Here is a 22,148-nt window from a genome sequence, read left to right as displayed (position 1 = left end):
CTGTAGTGAGTCTATTTATTCTGACTTTCTCTTGCCCCCGCACCCAAAGTCAGAAGCAGCAGGACTTTGGAGACAGAAATAATTGGATTCAGATACTGCCTCTGCTACCTCTTGGCTTTATTGAGGATGATAATATCCACCTTCAAGGGTTCTTTTGTGATCTAATAAGATATTCTATGGAAATATGCAGCAGTATGCCTGCCATGTACTAGAGATCCATAAGTGCTGATTGATTATTTTTTCTAACATTCTTCTTTAGTTGACAGTGACGTTAATGGAATGTAAGAAGTAACTAGGATAAAATTTTCATTGGATGGATTGGCACAACATGTTAACTGACTGAATGTTGAGATATTTGAAAACAAGATTCAAGGATTATACTAAGATTTGTAAGTTCTATTTTTAGTTTTGAAGAAGGGAATTGGGGCCTGATGCGATGGCTCATGCCTGTAATTCCGGCACCTCTGGAGGCCAAGGGTAGCATATCACTTGAGGTCAGGAGTGGTACTGGCCAACCTGGTAAAACCCTGTCTCTACTGAAAATACAAAAATTAGCTGAGCGTGGTGGCAAGCACCTGTAATCCCAGCTACTTGGGAGACTGAGGCACAAGAATCACTTGAACCTGGGAGGTGGAGGTTACAATGAGCGGAGGTCACGCCACTGCACTCTAGACTGGGCGACAGAGCGAGACTCCTTCAAAAAAAAAAAAAAAAAAAAAAAGATAGAAAGAAGGAAGGAAGAAAGAAAAGAAAAGAAAAAAAGGGAATAGGAAAAAGCAGTCATGATGATTAAAATCTCATCATGAGGACAGGTGGAAAAGCAGAAAGTATGATGTCATGGAAGCAAAGCTAAAAGACTTTCATGAGGAAGAAGTGGTTATCTGTTGAATTTTGCTGAGAAATCAAGGAACACAAGGGGGAGGAACATTAGGTGCCTGTCCAACTTTGCCTTTGCGTGACCCTGAGAGTAAGGACCTCCTTAAATTTTGTTCTTTGGCTGCCTCACTCACCTCACCCTATTTCAGGCACTGAAGCGAGATGATCACTGAGAAGAATCACTGAACTTGGCAACCTGGAACCAATTAATCATCTCAGTGAAAAAAGTTTTAGTGAAGCTTTGGAGGCAAATGCAGATCTGGAATGGTTTTAAATTGGGAGGTACTACTGTACATGTATGTACCTACATATGGGAAACCTCTAATTTGCAGAGAGTGACTGGTAATGGAGAAGAGAGTGGATATAGCATATGGGGGCAAAATTCCTACCAGGTAAGAGGAGAGGATTCTTAGGCCCATGTGGAGAGACTGGTTTCTGATAGGAGGGAGAGTTCCTTAGTGGTATTAAAAAGGAAGAGAGAGAGTGAATGTATAGATCCAGTAGGTTTGTAGTTTTGCTGAGGGGAACACAAGAGAGTTCCTATGTGATAGCTTTTATATTCTCTGTGAAATGTGGGACAAGGTCTTCTCCTGACAGTGGGGCAAGAGAAAGGAGTTGGGTCTGTAGAAGGTTTGAGGAGTGAAGCAGAGGTAAGACTGGTGCTCACAATGAGTAGAGGAGGTGAAAAAGTAAGGTCACCAATAATAAATCATGAGATGGGAAAGTCCAGAGGAAGCATGTGAACTGAGTTTTGGATGCGATGATTTGGAAGGGACATTAGAGCATACAAGTTATAATCTTAAACAGGCATCAAGAAGTTCCAGAATAAAAGGAAGAGCTCAAGGGAGAGTTCGAGGCCATCTTTATAGAGATGAAATTGAAGGCCCTAAATGACTATGATTTCTGACAGAGAAAGTGCAGTGGACTGAATATTTGAGAGCTGAGAAGAGGAAAATGAAGAGGTGAGGAAGGGCTAGAGCCCAAGAAGAACCGTTTAAAGATAAGCAGAGCCAGGGTAGAAGAGCATTCTGCAAATCAGAGAAGGAGATCAAATTAATGTCATTCAGCTGTTGGATGCTACAGAAAGGCAAAAGGGCCGAAGACTAAGGTCACAGAATTTGGTGACCGTGGAGACCATACTTTCATTTGAGGAATAATTTGGTGGTTAGACAAGTAAGCAGTCCAAGTATATGACTCTGATAAATTGGGTAAAGGAAGATATAAGGATGTCAGTGAGAAAAGATAACCATGTCAAAAACAAAGTTTTTTTAAATAGGAGAGGAGAAAATGACAAATACAATCTACTAAAAAGAGTAAGAGACAGTATTTGAGGACCTGCAGGAGCAGGAAGGTGCAGAATCAAGGTTACCTTTTGAGAGACTGGCAGAAGGAAAACGATGAATCTTCATTGTGGAGAGCATACTGATTAAAGTACTGAGAGGTGGAAGGGAGATGTGAAGACAAAGCTCAAGCCATCCAGACTTGATATTCTTAGGTGGAGGCATTCTCTGGTTCTGGCCCTTCCTTACCCCAGGTTATTCTATTTAAACAGAACTCTGATATCCTGGCCTTGTAATTAGAATTTATTTGATCTTGCTGAGATTTTGCTTTTAGCACTGCCTTACTGAGATTACTGCTTCAGCTCGCCTTTTAGTTTCATTGTGCTTTGGTCCTACTCAGTCATAGGTTATGTAAAAATTACACAACAAGGACATAGATGAATTCATCTGTGTTTTCAAGGTATCATTTTATTGTAAATGTTGAAAGTTTTTATTCTCCCCATTATTTTATAACACACCAAACTCTCCAAAGAATACTAATAATCCTTTTTCATTATGATATCTGTTGTATTGTTTTATTGTGTATGGAGAATTAATTTATATTTGTGTACTAAAATATAACATTCTTGACATCTTTTTATAAACACCGAGAAATATACTTGTCATATGCTTGTGGGTTTCTCTTTTACATATATGACAGCACAGCTACATCAGTTTAATTGACCTTGGCAATCTGCATCTGCCAGTGATGTGTCCCTGAGGGACGGTTTCTGCAATTTTAAGCTGTGGCTTATTGAAGAACTTGTGTGTCACAATACCATTAAGTCTGTATAAAAAATCATTTCATGCATAACATTAAATTGACTAAAAGTTCCAATTTCAAAACGATTTCTTGTTATAAAGCTACCTCAGAGTGCCTTTGTTTTTTAAATGAGCTCATTTGAACATAGTAGTAATTAAAGCAGAAATTAACATAAATCTTGAATGTTTGGTATGAATTAAGGACGTTTTCATTCTTTATAAAGACTGCATAAAATTCCAGGCACCATATCATTTAACAAATTTCTCTCCCAATTGAAGAATAATATAGACTATGAATAAGCATGTTTTGGGATTCTTTTTCAAGTTCTTTTTCTGTTCAACTATGGAGCTCCTGGGACATATGCCACAGTCTCCATCAAGAAGCAATCTCATGGAAATCTGTGAGAAAACTGTGCATGAACATAACAGAAAATCCCCCTCCCCATTTTATAAACAAGAAAGGAATAATACAATCCTTCTATTAATATTCATTTAACACTTCAGAGAAAATGGCAAGCAGTTATTTGGTTTGCAAATGTAAATATACATTTTTCATCCACTTATGCTTTCACTCCTTCCAAGCTGGGTAAAGACAGAACAGAAGATTTGCTTCTGAGATTTATTTTTATTGTATTCCAAGTTAAGTGTATCAGCAGAGATGTAAAAGAGCTGTGGGGAGTTCATAGAACAACAGTTACGATGAGGATGAGCGTCTTCTTCATAAGGAGCAACTAAATAAATGAATTCCTTTCTGAGAAATTATGAATAACATGCACGTGGATTTTTTCACTGAATCCTTGATTTTAGTTCTAAGCTTAAAAAACAATTAAATAATTAAAATAATGGCTATATTTTAAAAGAACTGTTGAAATTAGGAAAAGTATTTAGCTCCATAATCAGATTTAACAAAGTTTCAGTAAATTCATATATAGTATGAATCATATATGAATATTATGTTTGCTTAAATAGAGTCCACTGTATGTACAAGGAAATGATCCTAACCATTTGATGTTCAGTCATTCTTGGTCATACAGTTATTCTTGGTCATACAGTCATTCTTGGTGCTTGTGATACAGTCATTCTTGGTGCTTAGTGCTACTGAAGGAAAACATTTCTGACCTGCTGTAGCATTGCTTATATTTATAAAAGTTGTCCATGTTCTACTTTCTTAGTGATCTTTTTGTAGATATTTGATGAGCCAAATATTGGGCATTAAAATATATACAGATGATCTCTATTTTGATTGATGTTAGTAACCTCATAACCAGCTGTGTGATCTCTTGGTTTTTCTTTTTATTTCTGGAATGAAATTAGGAACATGTTAAACTTGAAGGTCTCCAAAATAAGCAGGAGGAAATTTGGTAGTTAATTTTCAAAAGGAGGCCGAGATGATTTTTGAAAGAAGATCCTTTTTCTATTTTAGAATAGAGTATCAAAGAATTGTTTGATTTTTAATGAGGTTAGCTGTATATTACAAATGATAAAATAATTAAAACAGTTGATATTCAGGTTTAAGACTTCAAAGGGTAAATATATATTGAGGAAAGAAAGCTTATTTTTAGAAGTATACATGAGTATTACGAATGTTTAGGGACACATAATAACACAATGCATATACAATAGAAATGCCTGTGAACAGAAGAGTGCTTTTAAATTCACAAATAAATGCCCCTAGGGTGGCTTATGATGTTGGTGCTAAATATTTTAAGAAATGCAAAGTTACTTATTAAACTCAGAGTAACATTTCCTGACTACTTATTAACCGAGTTTGTGACAGGTGGAGTGTTAAAGTGAATTGTTCTATGTGCATTTTTTGCATCCTAAAATATGGTAAAGCACATTCTTCAAGAACTTCAATTTGTGAAGCATTTATTCAGCACCTCCTGTGTACAATTCACTGTGCTCAAGTGAACATTCAAATGTTATGAGGCCTGAAGCTTGTACAATTTGAGAGCTCTTCGTTAAGAAAAGGAAAATTTAGAGATTTGAAATTAGGCACAGGGCTTTGAAAGAGTCCCATGCAAGTGAGGGACCCTACTTAAGCTTCAGTAACTTCACGATATAGTTATCCCTTCACATCTATGGGGGCTTGGTTCCAGGATCCCCCGTGGATACCAAAATCCATCTATGCTCTCAAGTCTGTTACAGAAAATGGTGTATTATTTGCATATAATCTACATATATCCTCCCATATACTTTAAATCATCTTTGGATTACTTATGGTATATCTAATACAATGTAAATGCTATATATATAGTTGATATACTATATTGTTTAGGGAATAATAGAAAGAAAAATGTATGTACATGTTCAGTACAGACATAAACATTCTATTTTTTTCCCAAATATTTTCAATGCACAGTGGATTGAATCCACAGATGTGAACCCATAGATACAGAGGGCCAACTGTAAACATATCTTTGACTCTAATTGATGTCGTGGGACTCAGAGATAACTAAGGAATTATTCCTATCCTGCTCAAGCTTAGAGTGAAATCTATACTAAAAAAAAAAAAAAAAAAAAAAAAAAAAAAAAAAAAGCTTTGCTCTCCTAGTGATAAAATTTTGAATTTCTAATCTTTTTTTAATAATTATCTTTATTTCATATCTCTTGTAGGCCAAAGTTTTGGAAACATAAGGTCATTTCTGATAGAACAGAATTTATTTTTACCCCTTGCTGCTATTTATAAAGCTCATTACATACATCATTCAATGATGATGTGTTACAGTTGCCATTATTAAAATAGGTTGAATTGATGAGCCATACTCAGTATTGACTTTCTTACAACTCAAGTAACTGTCAACAGATGATAGTGATGATCTGTTATGCAATGGGGAACAAATGATAAAGGTCTGTTTTCATGTGACCTTTAAAAACATTAGAAAAATTTCCTCAAAATGCCATTCTGCTTTGAAAGTAATTGCATGAATATTTAATTTTTCTCTCAGTGAAAGATGAAAAAACAAATAGAAACAGTAGAAGATTTTAAAATAAAAACCTGAGTGTGATATCATTGACCCGTCTACTCATTCATTCATTCATCCATCAATCCAATTGAGTGTCCTCTGCTTCAAGAACTGTAGTGTGCTCTGTAAAACAGAGGCAAGCAGTGTGGACACATTCCTGTTCTCATGGAACCTGTGGTCTTGTGGGAAAAACACAATCAACAGTAATCCCTCAATAATTTTCTACAACTCTAACATTCTTTAAATAGAAAGCTACAAATATATACCAATGTTTATTTTATTTCTTTTTTTTTTCTCTATTTTACTCAGAAGAAACTGGTTTTAGGTGTTAAAATAACATTTTTTTATATTTGGCTATTTTGCCTTATACTTGATTCATAAATCATTTCAACAAGTAACTTTTCTGTTCCAAAATCTACCAAGCTCTCCTCCTTTACTTTAAGTTGTGATTAATTTTTTCTCTTTTGAGTTGGAGTAAAGAATAAGGCCCTTAGTCTGAGATGCTTTGCTTAAAACTTATGACATCATTACCTGGAGAGAACATTTTATCCTAAACACTGGCTTACTCAGTTTACTCCATCAAATGGGGTGTTGTCCACCTTTCTTCATTTCTTCTCTTGTTCAACCCTTTCTCTAAATTGCATCCATTGATCTCTTCCAAATGTCAGTATTATGCTTTCAAAATATTCGTTAGATATTTTTCTTAAAGAAGCACAACCTCATTCCTCTTCCATGACTCTTTTAAATTCATTGGAATGCAGCATATTTAGCAAATAATTGCGAAACTACTTTACAGAGTAATTTCCACAAGGAATTAATGGTAGTGTTTGCATTTGTTGCTTTTAACAAAACAAAGCAGAAATTGCTGGCTAAATGTAACTATATACTAGATCCATTAAATTGCTTGATAGTAAGTGCAAATAATTTAATGAAAATGTTAAATATTTTGTCTCATTTTGCTTTATAAAATGTTTTGTTGTAAAAAGGAGATTAGCCATTGACCTGAACTCATGATGTAACTTTCAAAAGTGACACACATGAACAAGTTTGGGATGATATGAGTAGTAAGAGATCTGTAAAAATGATGGCTATGAATGAAGTTTTAGAAAACGTATTTTGTATGTATTTAAAAGGTTGTACTTTCCTTCTTTATAGATCCATACTTCGTAGACATAAATGTCTGCTCTGAAACATTGACCAAATCTGTGGTCTTTAATTCCTGTATGTGAGGTGTAAAGTTAAGTCAGTGCACTTCAAATGTGTTGTTAACGCCAATGTTTTGTTAGCTTTTCATTTTTACAGTTTACTAAAAACTGTTGTTTGAATCCCTGGAATAATAATTAAACCATAATTTTTCTTAATTTTAAAATTATTGTTATGGAATTGTCTGTTGATTAGTCATTGTCTATTGTTTTCCACTTTTTTTCCAGTAAAAGAAGCCTTGAGCCCTATAAAATTTAACAGATGGGGTCTCCCAGAAGTAGATCCAGAAACTATGCAAACTAGTGAACCATGGGTATTTGCAGGTGGCGATGTCATTGGTTTGGCTAACACTACAGTGGAATCAGTGAATGATGGAAAGCAAGCTTCTTGGTACATTCACAAATATATACAGGTAGGCATTTTTCATCATTTCCACTTAATTCTTTTCCAATGGATAAATACTTCATTTATTTTTGATACTTATCTATAAGAGCATTTCTATACGGCATATATAAAATATGTCACATACATACTTACTTGGATAAAAATTTTAAAATGTAGACTAGGTAGTAGAACTGTTTAGTTGATTAAAAATCGGGCCAGGTGTGCCACCTAACGCCTATAATCCCAGCAATTTAGGAGGCTGAGGCGGGAGGATGCTTGAGCCCAGGAGTTCAAGATCAGCCTGGGCAACATAGTAAGATCCCATCTCTACAAAAAATAAAAAATTAGATGGGCATGGTGGCACATGCCTGTGGTCCCAGCTTCTTGGGAAGCTGAGGTAGGAGGATCACTTGAGCCCAGGACGTTAAGGTTTCAGTAAGCCCTGATCATGCCACTTGCACTTCAACCTGGACAACAGAGATAGACCTTGTCCCAAAAAAAAAAAATAGAAAGAAAGAAAATGTATTATGCATTCCTACCATTTGAGTACTGTGAAGTCGTTAGTCCTGTTGTGTTCAAAATATTTATTATTGCCTTAAATACATAGATCATACACTTATCAAATCTGATGGTATACAATATTATAGGACATATACTAGAATCTACATTAATTGTAGTCTTACATAGTCCAAAAGTAGTTTGATCTGTTCATTTGGACCCAATAAGGTCCTATCTATTTTCCAAACTCTATGCACCTAAATGGAAAGAAGACAAACGTTTGATGAATTTCAGTTGCAATTCTTATTTTTTTTAATTTTATTTATTTATTTTTTATTTTTTGAGACAGAGTCTCACTCTAATGCCCAGGCTGGAGTGCAGTGGCATGATCTTGGCTCACTGCAGCCTCTGCCTCCTGGGTTCAAGCAATTCTCATGCCTCAGCCCCCGAGTAGCTTGGACCAAAAGTGCATGCCACCACACCCGGCTAGTTTTTGTATTTTTAGTAGAGATGGGGTTTCACTACATTGGCCAAGCTGGTCTCAAACTCCTGGCCTCAGGTGATCCGCCACCTCAGCCTCCCAAAGTGCTGGGATTACAGACATGAGCCACCATGCCCACCCTTCAGTTGTAATTTTTAAAAACAACTTAGTTTTATGATGAAATACAGAATGTGAAATGATGAGATGTGAAGTTGAGCATACTTTGCCACAGTGACTGTGGTCTTGAGGAAGAAAGGTGTAACTGTCAGATCTCAGTAACTTACTTTCTGACTAAATGATTTGTGTTCTTTTCGTTCTATGATTTCATTAAATGTGGAGACAGTTACCTCATTTATGTAAATTGTTCCTGAAAAATTTGCTCTTGTTAATAAAATTTTTATTCTTTCTTTCCTATTCAGGGAAGACTGCTCACACTATGCCTTTTTACCACTCTTGTTTTGGTTCTCTTGTTTGTTTCCCACATGCTAACAAAATTCATTTTATCTTTAATGCTTGCTTTAATTTATTCCTCTTTTCCGTGACCGTTTTGTCTATTCTAGTTGTCCTTCTCATGTTTGTGTAACTAATACAGGATGTACTTACTTGCTAGGTAGGGCCTGGACTTGACACTGATTACATCATCTTTTAAAAGTTTGATTCACCTGCCTACTCCCACCTCCTCCTTGGCATCTTTGAGTAGTGTGGGGCTTGGATGAAAAAAAAAAAAAAAAAAAAAAGAACAATTATTTTACTTCCATGTAATGACAAATAGGAAATTTGAATGGAAATCTGATGTGTAGAGAAAGGAGAGAAACAGACCTTTAGGTATAATGAAGAAAACATGCATGTGCTTTAAAAACACATATTGATAGGAATGATAGTGTTTGAAATATAAAAGTTGTGCCATGTAACAGTTTTGGATTTGGCTGAAGGATTCAGACTTGTCAAACTAAGTGTTGAATTACATTTTAAAATGGAGTAGAGATGGAAGGTAGGTAAAAATCTCTGTCAAGTAAAATCAGCATTTCCACCTTCCTGCCAGGGTGTTGGATGCAAAGTGCTAAGCAGCGATAAGGCTAACAAGGTACATATAGACACAGTGGGATTTTTCTCTCTCCACATTGTCATTGACTTAGTTCTGGTCTCTATCACCTCTCTTGAAATTGCCTCCACTTTCTCTCCTGTCAAATCCAATACCCCTACACTGCAGCCAGAGTCATCTTTCTAGAGTATCAGTTGAATCCTAATTTGCTCATTTAAAACCCTTCATGAGGGTTTTAAATGCAAGTGGCACGATCATGGGGGTTATAAACCCTTTCAATGAGATCAGAAAAAAAAAAGGCAATGACTTTTCCTCACACTCAAGGTAAAGGCCAAACTTCTTAGCTTTGTGATGCTGATTTGAATGTCCCCGAGCATACCGGAGATTTCTCCTGAATCAGGGCCTTTCCCCAACTCCACCCATTTCCCTCTGGTTGAGTCCCACTTGTCCTTCAGGGTTGGCTCCCTCCTCCTCGTCCAGAGAGTTTGTGACATGAACTTCCTGTGTGCTGCTTGTTTGAAGCCTACTTACTAGTCTGTCTCTTCGCAAGCCAGGAACCATGTTTATGTATTGCTGTATTCTCAAAATATTTATCTATTAAATAGGAAAAATATACAGAAATCATTTATCTTCAGTACATTTAAGGAGGAGTTAAGAAAACTAATGAGTTTGTTATATGCTAAGTTCATTAGCACTATAATATTGTTTTCTCACAAATGTAGCATTTGTTAAGAAAAATTTCTGTAATGTCTGCAGTATGTTTCACAGCTCAGGCTTATGACATTTTGTCTTATATTTTACATTAGTTTGTTTTGGGGGAAAATGTAACACTGGATCGCTTGTTTTAAAATATGATTTTATAAACAGATTATAGTATTAATCCTTGCAATTGGGTGTTTAGAAATTCTTTGTAATATGCTTTTTCAGATAAATGTGATTATCTGAAGACATCCATGTTGGGAGAAAGTGAAGGCAATTTCTCTGAGGAGAGCTTCACTTAAATTTCATTAGTTAATTTGCTCAATTACCACTTATTAAGTAATAGCTGTTGGGCCCAACACTTGACTTTGGTAGAGTACCAAAATGCATAAATAAGAGCAGTATAATATAGTGGTTATAAATTTGGGCTCTGAACTACAGAGAAGACATCAGATGCAGTTCCAACACTTTCAAATCATATTACCTCGGACAGGTTACTTCAGCACTCCAGGGTATGGGGTGAATAAGCAATTATAAATTATTATTATTACTTATAATAATAATTAGAGCTACTGTCTTCTTGGGTCTTGGAGAAGATTATGAGAGAAAGTATGGAAAGCTCTTGGTATAGACCAAGCTTTGTGACTATTTACTGTGTATACCATTGTTGTGGGTTATTAGAAATCATTCACCTTGGATTGTTAAAATGAGATCAGAAAAAAAATGGCAAATAGGAAATTTGAATAGAAATCTGATGCATAGAGTCTTAACAGATGAATATTGAAATAGGATACTTTAGATAATTACAAAAGCATTTTATTTATCCATTAATTTATTCATCCACATACACCCGTCAATCCAAGTCATCCATGCATGAATTCATTCATTCATTCATTCAGAAAATACATTTTCAAAAGTAGTGGATATAATAGATGGCCCCAAATATTAGATTTAAATTTGCAATTAAGAATCCTATTGTCTAGTAAAGAAGTGAGTTGTGTAATGTAAGCCTAATACAGCATATTTAACACAATAATAAAGAACATAAAGTTACAGAGGTAACCTGGAAAAGACAATGACTGATTCCATCTGGATGTGGATATTAGGATGTGGAATCAGCAAGGACATCACAAACAACAAGGTACAAATTTTTTAAAGAATAAGAAAAATTAGAATAATACTGAGTAATTAGACTTGCTGAGATTTAAAGAAGGCTGCTGGATAAGTTTTTATATGTTGCCCACTCCACAAGGGGTACCCAGACCAGGGTACAAGCTGGCTGAAATCCAGGCCAAACTCCACTAATCAAACAATAAAACCTTTTGTTGTGCTGCTTCTATGCAGAGGAAGGAGTTCCTTCCTTGAATTTTCACAAAGATGTTCTTTGCTTGCTCCGTAAGTTCTGCACTGTGCAGGCGTCTTTTTATTTCATCAAAAAGCATAGGGGGGACTAATGGAAGCTCTGAATATAGAGATTATATAGGAAAAATGAGATAAAGGTCAGTAATTATACCAGGGCTAGACTGCCTAGCTAGGATTTTAATTTGGAGTAGGTAGTGTGGTAGGAATTGTTTACCTATAGAAGTGATAGTGTAAGATCTGGTATTAATGTGAAGAAAAGTATTTTCCAGTTTGTCAGAATTTCCCTTTTTAAGTGTCATTATGTTATAATATTAAATTTACTCTTTTTAAATTACTTGTACTAATAAATAATTCAATATGACTTCACCTTAATTGTTCATAATGTGATATTAGTGGAGTCCAGACATATTTATTTTCTTCTACCAAATGAATAAGAATTACTGAATATGAAGGATAATTTTGACAGTGTACCTAAAGAAAGAATTTATAACTGAAAGAATGACTATAGCTAAATGAATTCCTTAATTAGTTTAATTCCTTAATTTCTCTTTTCCTGTGAAACCAAAATTAATAATTTGTTGGTTAATCAGAAAAAGTTAAAATGTGAAATTGTAAAAAGGGTATACACATACATTAACCTCATCATTTTATTTTATTTTTTATTACATAAGAAGCATATGACCAAAGCTTATAATTTTAATTAAAGCATATAGATATTTTCTCATTTGCCTTTTTCTTTTAACAAAATCCAGGGCCAAGATGTTTTTAAATAAAATAGCCAGAGGTTTATTATGTATCTTGCCTAAATCTATCTATAACATATTGTCTACCATTTTCATTTTTAAAAGTTGTACAAGACCTTCAAGAATCATACAATGCAGTTTTCCAGATTTTTATGTTTGTCCTGCAGTCATTTCAGTTATTTGACCAACACCTAATTTGACAGCAGTATTTTTTAAGTAACTCATTTTTATTATATCCTTTAAGAACTTTCAACTTAGTTTTCATAGAATCAACCTTCTTTCATTTTGCAGCCATATAACTAATTAATGGTTGTTTATTTACATTTATAACCAACAGAAACAGGGTGAAAAACATACAACTGACTCTTGGTATGTAGACAACTCAACTAGTAAAAGCAGAACGTTCGTAGTATACAGGGGTGTCCTACTGGTTGTAAAGAATCATCTTTACATATTTTGTGTCTCATAGGGAGGAAAACAAGGGAAGGGAATAGTCCAGTAAATCTGTCAGATGCAACCAACTTGGTTAAGAGAGCATGTAGAGGACCTCAGTACCTTCATTACAAAAGCACCAAATAGAAGACTGATTTAATATCCAATGTTATCAACTTATAAAAACACATGGTGATATTGTGAAATTTTGGTCTTTACCCTGTTTCCTGGCATACAACTCCTAAAATCTTTGGAATCTCCAAAGTGATGAGAGTGTGTGTGTGTACGTGTGTGTGTGTGTGTGTGTGTGTGTGTATGTATGCTAATGAGTTGACTGATGGCTGACAGCCCATAGGTAGCTACAGGATAGGGGCTGGTCACCAGAAGGACTGAGGCAGGATTAGGATTGGGACTTTCAGCCGTGCTCCCCAACCTCCAGGGAGAGGAGAGAGGCTGAAGGTTAAGTTAATCGGCAGTGGCTAATGATCTAATCAATCATGCCTATGTAATGAACTTTCCGTAAAAACCCAAAAGGGCTAGGTTCTGAGAACTTGCCAATAGCCAAATATGGGTGACGGGGGTACTTCCAGGATAGTTAACTAGAACGCTTCCATGTGCCAAGAAGGTGGCACACCCCAGCTCCACGGGTACAGAAGAGTCTGTGCTGGGGGCACTTTCAGACCTTGTCCTATGTGTCTCTTCATCTAACTGTTGTGTTTGTATCCTTTAAAATACCCTTTGTAATAAACTAGTAAAAGTTTGGTTTTTGTTTTGTTTTGTTTATGTTTTTGTTTTTTCCCCTGAGTTCTGTAAGCTGCTCTAACCAGTTAATCTAACCCAAAGAGGGGGTTTTGAGAATCCCAGTTTATAACTGGTTGGTCAGCATCACAGGTGAAATAACCTGGGGCTTGCGATTGGCATTTGAAGTAGTAGGGGGCAGTTTTGGAGACTGAGCTCTCAACCTGTAGGAACTGGTGCTATCATCAGGTAGATAGTGTCAGAATTGAGCCGAATTAGAAGACATTCAGCTTGTGTCCGCTACAGAATTGATTGCTTGCTTGCTGGTAGGGAGAAATTCCCACACACCTTGTATCAGAAGCATGTTGTGAGAGTTTAGTAGAGAAACTGAGTTTGTTTTATCCACTCACACAGCATTCAGAAGGCGGAGAACTTACTTTGTTCTAGTATTAGCATATAAACGGATTTGGTTGCAAAAAGTGGAGAGAAAAAGGCTATATGGATATCTCATCATGTTATGTCCTGCCACTGAGAGAAAATTTAGAGATAGAACACAAACTAAATTATTCTAAATTATAATCCCAGATCAGAAGCTCATTGTCCCTGCAGTAGTCATGGTAGTCCTGAGAAGGAGCTCTTATAAACATGGAACATTTTGTCAAATAAAGTTGATCTATATAGAAATTATAATCACGAAACTCACTGATTTGATGTATCATTAGAGTTATTTTTGCCATGTCATTATTCTTTTGTTAAGAATTGTTTTCAATTCACTATATTTTAGATGCAACATTTTAAAAACCACAGTATTTATTACCAGTAGTGGAAGGGAATAACTAAATGTACATGTTGCTGCTACAAAAGCAGTTGTAGTAGAAATATGTATATTGAGAGACAAAAAATAAGGGTTATTAATAGAAGGATAAATACGAATCAACAGGTTGAGGGAGAAATCTAAATAAAATAATTTGTATAGAGCATCATTTTAAATATAGGTAAGAAATGAAAAGGAAAAGATCTATTTTCTTTCAGGTAGGATTCATTCCATGAAAATCAAACATTTAAGGGAAAAAATGCAAAGTGTAAGGAACAAGGCATCGGGGCATTAAATTTTTAAAAAATTTGAGTACGCATTTCTAAGTGCCTTCAGGAATCACTACCTACTTAGTTACATACAGAATAATTGCAGCTGGATAGTTACAGAATATTGTTTATTGGCAGCCAGCATTTGAAGTCAACTTTCAACAACAATAAAAAAAAAAAAAGTTAATTTTTTCATTGTTGGCTTAGCTTCAATATTTCTACTACTGTATATACATGATTTTGCCTAAATACATGTTCCTAAATACTATTCTTCTGTTTTCTTCAGCAAACTTTATCCTTATTAAAATATGCTGTATTCCTGTAGTAAGTATCCATGTTAAGGTGTTTGAAAATGTTTTGACTGTTTCATTTAGGAATCTATATTATGTCTTCCAATTTGTCAACCCCCTTCTGAAACTAACTTGTGAGGCAGAATTATTTTAGAATAGATACACAAGACACACACAAATATTCTGGAATGATACTGAATCTAAAATACATTCCTTAACCCTGTAAGCTCATGAAGCACAAGCATCTTCAGTTTCTTTCTCTGCAGGGTTTTTTCAGCTTAATGGTAGCTTGTGTGATATAGTATTGAAAGTTATATTGAAGTTCTTTAACAGTTACTGTGATTCTACTCAGGTGCATGTAGTATATGGGTATATTTTGAAATAGGTGTTTATTAGGCTCATCAAAACTATCATAGATATCTTGCGTTGGTGACCTACTTTTCTACTGCTTATGATTTTTTCTGTGGGTATTTTCTTCTGGCTCGACTGAGGCACAAAAAAATCACTAGTGGTTGAGGGAACTAAGTATCTCAGGGGATTGGTAATGAGATACAGAGCCTTTAACCTCTTGGTCACTAGTTCAAATCTGCCCCAGGTCAAGAGTGACAGAAAGTCATTACCATCTGATGGCAGTTCAATAGGCTCTGTGAAACGAATTTGTGATTTCAAGACCTAGTGGAGACAAATTCATGCCATAGACCTGCAGTAGAGTGAGTACAAATGGTAGCTGTGATTTTAGTTTGAAGAGAAATGAGAAGTCCAGTCATTGCTAGATATTCCATCTTCTTTCTGTGAGCTGAGCTTCCTTTGGTGGATTTGTTAATGGAATGGCATGAGAAAACTAGGTTTATGCGGTGATTTGGGACCAAGAGGTGCACATCCATAGGAATCTTTGTCTGTCATTGTTGCTAATGAGGTACAATTCAACATCACTAAATTGACTTTTTTTTTTTTTTTTTTGAGACGTAGTTTCGCTCTTGTTGCCCAGGCTGGGGTGTAATGGTGCGATCTTGGCTCACTGCAACCTCCGCGTCCCGGGTTCAAGCGATTCTCCTGCCTCAGCCTCCTGAGTAGCTGGGATTACAGGCATGTGCCACCATACCCAGCTAGTTTTGTTGATCAGGCTGGTCTCGAACTTTTAAAAAGTGATTTTAGACTCAGATGATACTGAATTCAAGATTGAAAGTTACATCATTCATGTCTCCCATTTCTTCAATGCCCTCCATGTATATTTTTTAAAGGTTTCATTTTCCTTTTTTAATCATAACATTAATTTCATCTAATTTGGACATATGACTGAACATTTAGGGAAGCCTGTTCATTCTTGTTAATCTTTTACTTGAAAAATACTTAGTTAACAAACAAGAACAGACAATTATAAAGACAATTAAAGATATGGAATTCCAAATTGAGTACCATGCAAAAAGATCATTGTGATAAAATCTAATTGAATTGTGTGCATTCATATCAATAAATGAAATTTTTTACCTTCTGTTATTTTTTGGGTTGATATTATATGAGAAATTTTTCTTTCTGGTATCTTTAATAAACTGTCATTTTATTAACAATTTCTGATTTGGGGACATTTGAAAGGAATTATCTTTCTGAAGAGGAAAAAAGACATGTTTATACGTGAAAATTTATAAGATGAGAGCATTTTAATAATGGCATATTTACTATTTTATTTTATGCTGGGGTCAGTGATTTTCAAAATGAATCCACAATGCTGGATTGTAAGAATTTTAAAGCTACCTTGAATAATGCTTATGATGTGGGAAAAAAACGTAAAGAATGATAATAACTCTGCCTCATGTTAAAGATTTCTGCTCTGGACAAAAATGAACAGTTGTTGAAAATATGACAGTCAGGGATTTTAGAAAACAAACTTACAAGAACTTCTCTGTGTTGAAGTCCCTGTTACTTAGAAGACCTTCAGTCCCAACTTTAAATAAAAGACACTTGTTATCATTATCATTGCTTAAAATATCACTTTAATTCCACATCTTCAAAGGCATTTTTTTGCCCTGAAATATACCAGTGATTTCTACACTATCTGAAGAACTATGATTTGAGAATTAGAAATTTAAATTGCACAGGCTTAATATTAGAGTATTTCCGTTACCCTTTGCAGGTTTTGAGGCAGCTTATTCGACCTTACAGTCTCACCAGGAAGCTAATGGGAAAGCCTTGCAGCAATCTTCACAGGAAAGTTTCCAAATGTCAAGTGTCATCTTTCCAGCTGTTAGATGAATGGGTAGCCAAGAGGCATTTATTTGGGTGTGCAGCCCCTGTGAAATCTGGGTGAAGCGGGAGAAAAGGCTATAATTTGGTGTTTAGTTTACCAGCATTGGTATAGTTGCAAATCTCCTAGCCAGGCAAAGGATTTCATTTTGTGGTTTGATGATTGACAGCCAGCTGCAGTGTTCTTGCACTTAAAGAATAAAAATGACTGAAAAAATGGCATCATCGATATGTCATACTAATTTTCGAATCCTCTACTGCTGCAGATAAAAACAATCTTATCAACAGAGCTGCCTTCTTCTTCTCTAAACCCCTTTCCAACTGAGAAGAGGTAGGCTTTTGAAATGACAACTGTATTAAAATCTTGAGACTTATTGAAAAAGTGTCCTTCAGTTTAAGATATATTGCAGTCTCTTTAATTCCTGTGTTAAGAGAAGATTGATATAAATCATTGGCCACTGTCAGGTTGAAAAACAATGAATATCAATAAAAATACAGTTTTAAATCATAATGGATTCAGTTTGAGATAGTGATAGCCTCCAAAAAATAATATTGAAGTATGTCATGGCTAAATGCTGTTTCCATGCTAAGTTTTTCCACTGGGTCAGGATCATCGTGTTGAGATGACTTCAGGTCAGTCTCATTGGGAAACTGAGCCTTTAGCTTAACTAGTACCAGAAATGTATGTGACCTCATCTTTATTTCGTGCAATGGCAAGTAGTAAAGTCAAATTTGCTTACAGTTATTGAAAAATGAAGTCGTCTTCAGTTGCTTATAAATAAGCATACATTAAACCCTGTAGTACTCTCCACATAATTTTCCTCTTTGATAGTACATTCAGGTTAAATTGTGATGTGTTCTTTAGCTAATATTTAAAAATAATTATTATGCATCAGAGACTTGACACGTTTTCTATTAAAAATTCTAGTAATGTGAAGCTTTTTGTGTATAAACGAGAATTTATTTTTTGTAACGTCCATATGTTCTAAAAGGAAGTCAAGGAAAAAATGAGCAATGAGGCTATACCTAATGGAGCTATCAAAACAAAACTATCTAGTTGGTGATAGAGGAAGAAAATACCATGACTAATAAGTAATTTTAATGCCTTTTATTGACTTTGTATAGGTTCCAAACTTTTATTAAATGGCAGTGTTTGACCTGAAAAGTAATTTAAAATGAAATTGTCTCTGTAAAGACAGAATATTTCCTTGCCAGTATGCAGTAGATTGCTACTTCTGGCAGAGATAACTGAAGATTAGAATGGGCAGAAAAAAAAAAAAAAAAAAAAAAAACCCTGAAAAATCTGATCCAATACATAGGGAATCTAACCTTAGTTCATGTTGATGGAGTATGAAAGAAATTAACCACTGCAGTGTCAACTGGTCCAGATGGAGTAGAACTGTTATGCATCCCATGCCAAATTTTCAGCGCTCTAATGCATGGGGCCCTCTGGGTCTAATGACAATGTAGCAAAATAAAACAAAACACCCAAAACCTTTGGTTTGCTGTGGGAAATTTAAATACAGACTAACCTCATTGTAAATTTTGACCAGAATTGTGTTCTTCTGAATTCAGTGATTTAGTAAAGTTGAATCTCAAACAAGTTGTAAAGGATCAGATCAAAAAATATCCAGGATGGTGTAATGGCAACCTGAAAGTCAAGTAGTCTGGGTTCAAGTCCCGAACCAATTGCTCATTAATTCTGCCTTCAGACTTTTGGGAATATCATGTTGCCTTTTTGGTTTTCTCACTTATGTCTCTGAGACAGAACATTGTCATCATAGAGGTGGAATTCCCAGCTCAAGGACTTAACAACTTTTAAAATCTCCGATACGTTATCTGGAACCTCATTATTTTCATTCATGGGAGGGGCAGAATTGTAATTTTATACGGTTCTAAAACCCAAATAATATATATAAAAATTTAAAAATCTAATTTATTGAATACCCATTATGGTTGATTGTTTTTAGAGGTTTAGCATTCACTTTATACTCAAAATTACCTCTGGATTAACCATTTCTCCATTTAAAAAAAATGGAGAACTGTGCTGGATTTGGTTGAGATGTAGTTGGCCATGAGTTAGGAAGCTGAGGAACAGGATTTAAAAGAGTAAATTCACATAGTAAGATAATTTACTCAGAAGAATACAACAATAATAGAATTATCTGAAAAGGCTGTAAAAAATCTTAACTATCCTCGAAGAGATAAAGACAAGAATAACATCCATAAAAAATAACAGAAAAAATGTAATGCCTTTCTTAAGGTGTTAAAACTAGTTAATACCAATGCTGGGGCTAGAACCCAAGTTTTTCTGTTCTCAGTTCTACTGTTCTTTTCAATAACCAGCTTGCTTTTTCCTCATGATGTTCTTTTCTCTTTTTCTGAGCTCCAGCTGAGCATGTGGAAGTCAGAACACTTAAGTGAGTTCCTAGCAGTTATCAGAGAACTCTGCTCCAGAGTGGGGACAAGTATTGGACTTTTTGTGATTCTTAGAACCAGTACTCAAAAGTTTACCTTATTTCATTTTAGATCACTTCCCATGTACTGAACAGTCACTATATAGCAGACAACATCCTGTGAGAATGTAGCCTTCAAATAGATTTTTAGTCAGTTTTATTCTCTGTTGTATCCCTAGAACAGTGGTTACCTTATCGTTGGTGGTTGGCCAATGAAATGCCTGCCATGTGTAGGCACTTAATAAATACAGTTGAAACAATGCGTAGGTTATGGAAATGTTTTAGATTATGAGGACACTGAGTTTAGGAAATGGATTTCGTAAGTTCACATGGCTCATTGGTGATAAATACTACCTTAGATTACTAAAAGATCTGGTGCTTGATGGTGGAGTAGAGTTACCATGGAAACAGAAGGATACAGATGAGCATGCTTGGGCTTTGTAGTTTTTCTCATTTGATCTTCACAACCATCCTTCCCTATAGACATTGTTATTTCTATTTTGAAGTGACCTCTGGGCAACTACACTGGTTTTCTCTTCACACTCTATCCTCACCTTAGTCTATTTCAGAGAATTCTCCTTCTAGAAATATGAGGGGTAATAGGTTAACACAAGAGCAAGTATTGGCTGATATGTTGTTGACTTACAATTTTGAGCTTCTTATTCCAAGGCTTAATATTTAACATTACTGCTGTCACCTTTCTTAAATGTCAGCTTCTTTTATTTACCTTCGTCACTCTCACCTTGATCATACTGACTCCTTTATGTTACATGGATTTGCTGTCAGGCACCACCCTGAGCTGGTCACCATGCTTTTATTACTTTAGTCATTGACATCTTGTCAGCAGTATCACCACCTTTGCCCCTGGGCCTGTCAATATGACAATTGTTACCCTTTTGATTGACACTTTTGAAAATTTGTCAACATGTTATTTATTATTTTAGGGGGATCTCTAACTTAAAATCATTTCTTTAAGTTCCTTTACTGTTTTATTCTTTGAACAGACTCTTTGGTTTGTATGCAGTAGAGGCTATAATAGTCTATATGCTCTTACATTAACAGATAATATTATAACTAGTAGAATGTAAAAGAAACCAATGTATTACTATAATTCAGTGATATGGGTTGGATCTGTGTCTCCACCAAATCTCATTTCGAATTCTAATCCCCAGTGTTGGAGGTGGGGCATGGTGGGTGGTGACTGGATCTTGGGGGCAGAATTAGAGTATCTCTCAGGACAAACTAAAACAAAAACACAAAATACCAAAAGACTAATAAAAAGAAAAAACTTATGCAAGAACAGTACTAAGAGATGTTTTATAGCAGTAAATGTCTACATTAAAAAAGAAAGAAGATCTGAAATAAAAATCATAACTTTAAACATCGATGAACAACAGCAAAACAACAACAACAAAACAACTAAGCTCAAAGTTAGCAGAATGACGGAAGTAATAAAAGATTAGAGCAGGAACAAATGAAATAAAGAATAAAAATACAATAGAAAAAAGTCAATAAAATTAAAACTTGTTTTTCAAAAGATAAAATTGACAATTTGTTATCTGAACCAAGAAAAAAAAGAGAGGATTCAAACATAAAATTGGAAATGAAACAGGAGACATTACAACTAATGCCAGAGAAATAAAAAAGAAGACCATAAGGGACTATTGTGAACAAATTTGACAACCTAGATGAACTGGATAAATTCCTAAAAACATACAACCTATAAAGACAGAATTAAGAAGCAATGGAAAACCTGAAGAGACCAATAACAAATAAGGAGGTTGAGTCAGTAATCAAAACCCAATCCAAACAGGAAAGCCTGGGACCAGGTGGCTTCATTGGTTAATTTTACTATACATTTAAAGAAGAATTAATATCCTTTTTTCCTAAACTCTTGTGAAAATAAATAGAAGATTAAATACTTCCATACTCATTTTATGAGGTCAGCATCACACTGTTACTAAATCCAAAGATACCACAAACAAAGAAAACTACAGGCCAGTATTCCTGATGAATATGGATACAAAAACTTTCAATGAAATATTAGCAAACCAAATTCAACAGCACATTAAAAAGATTGTATTCTATCACCTATAAATCTCCATAAAGCAAGACTTATTCCTAGGATGAAAAGATGGTTCAACATACACAAATCAATAAATGTGATAACACCACATTAACAGAATGATGGGCAAAAACCATATGTCAAACCAAAGAAATAAGAGGCATCCATATCAGAAAACAAGAAGAAAAATTAACTGTTTGCAGAGGACATGATCTCATACATACAAAACCCTGAAGACTGCCCCAAAAAACAGAAGAACTAATAAACAAATTCAGTAAAGTTGCAGGATTCAAATCCACATACAAAAAGCAGTTGTATTTCTGTATGCCAACAATAAACTATCCAAAAAATTAAGAAAAAAATCAATTTACAATAAGACTAGAAAGAATAAAGTACTTAAGAATACACTGAATCAAGGACACAAAATACTTTTAAAATAAAAACTCTAAAATACTGAAAGAAAGTAAAGCAGACAAACCTAAATGGAAAGACATCTTATATTCTTAGA

General features: G+C 34.9%; 1 protein-coding gene across 4 annotated transcripts in view; it reads left to right on the top strand.

Annotated features, from left to right (window-relative positions):
- The window catches only part of DPYD (dihydropyrimidine dehydrogenase), an 861,482-nt gene that overhangs the window by 379,906 nt on the left and 459,428 nt on the right, over positions 1-22,148 (top strand). For all 4 annotated transcript variants that reach the window (XM_050807345.1, XM_050807361.1, XM_050807352.1 and 1 more), the window contains one exon: positions 7,354-7,538. In XM_050807345.1, coding sequence (XP_050663302.1) covers positions 7,354-7,538 — 185 coding nt within the window. The remainder of the gene's footprint in view (positions 1-7,353; positions 7,539-22,148) is intronic.

Source organism: Macaca thibetana, chromosome 1 (assembly GCF_024542745.1).
Source record: "Macaca thibetana thibetana isolate TM-01 chromosome 1, ASM2454274v1, whole genome shotgun sequence".
Lineage (NCBI taxonomy): Eukaryota > Metazoa > Chordata > Mammalia > Primates > Cercopithecidae > Macaca > Macaca thibetana.
This window is presented reverse-complemented; position numbering and strand designations above follow the sequence as displayed.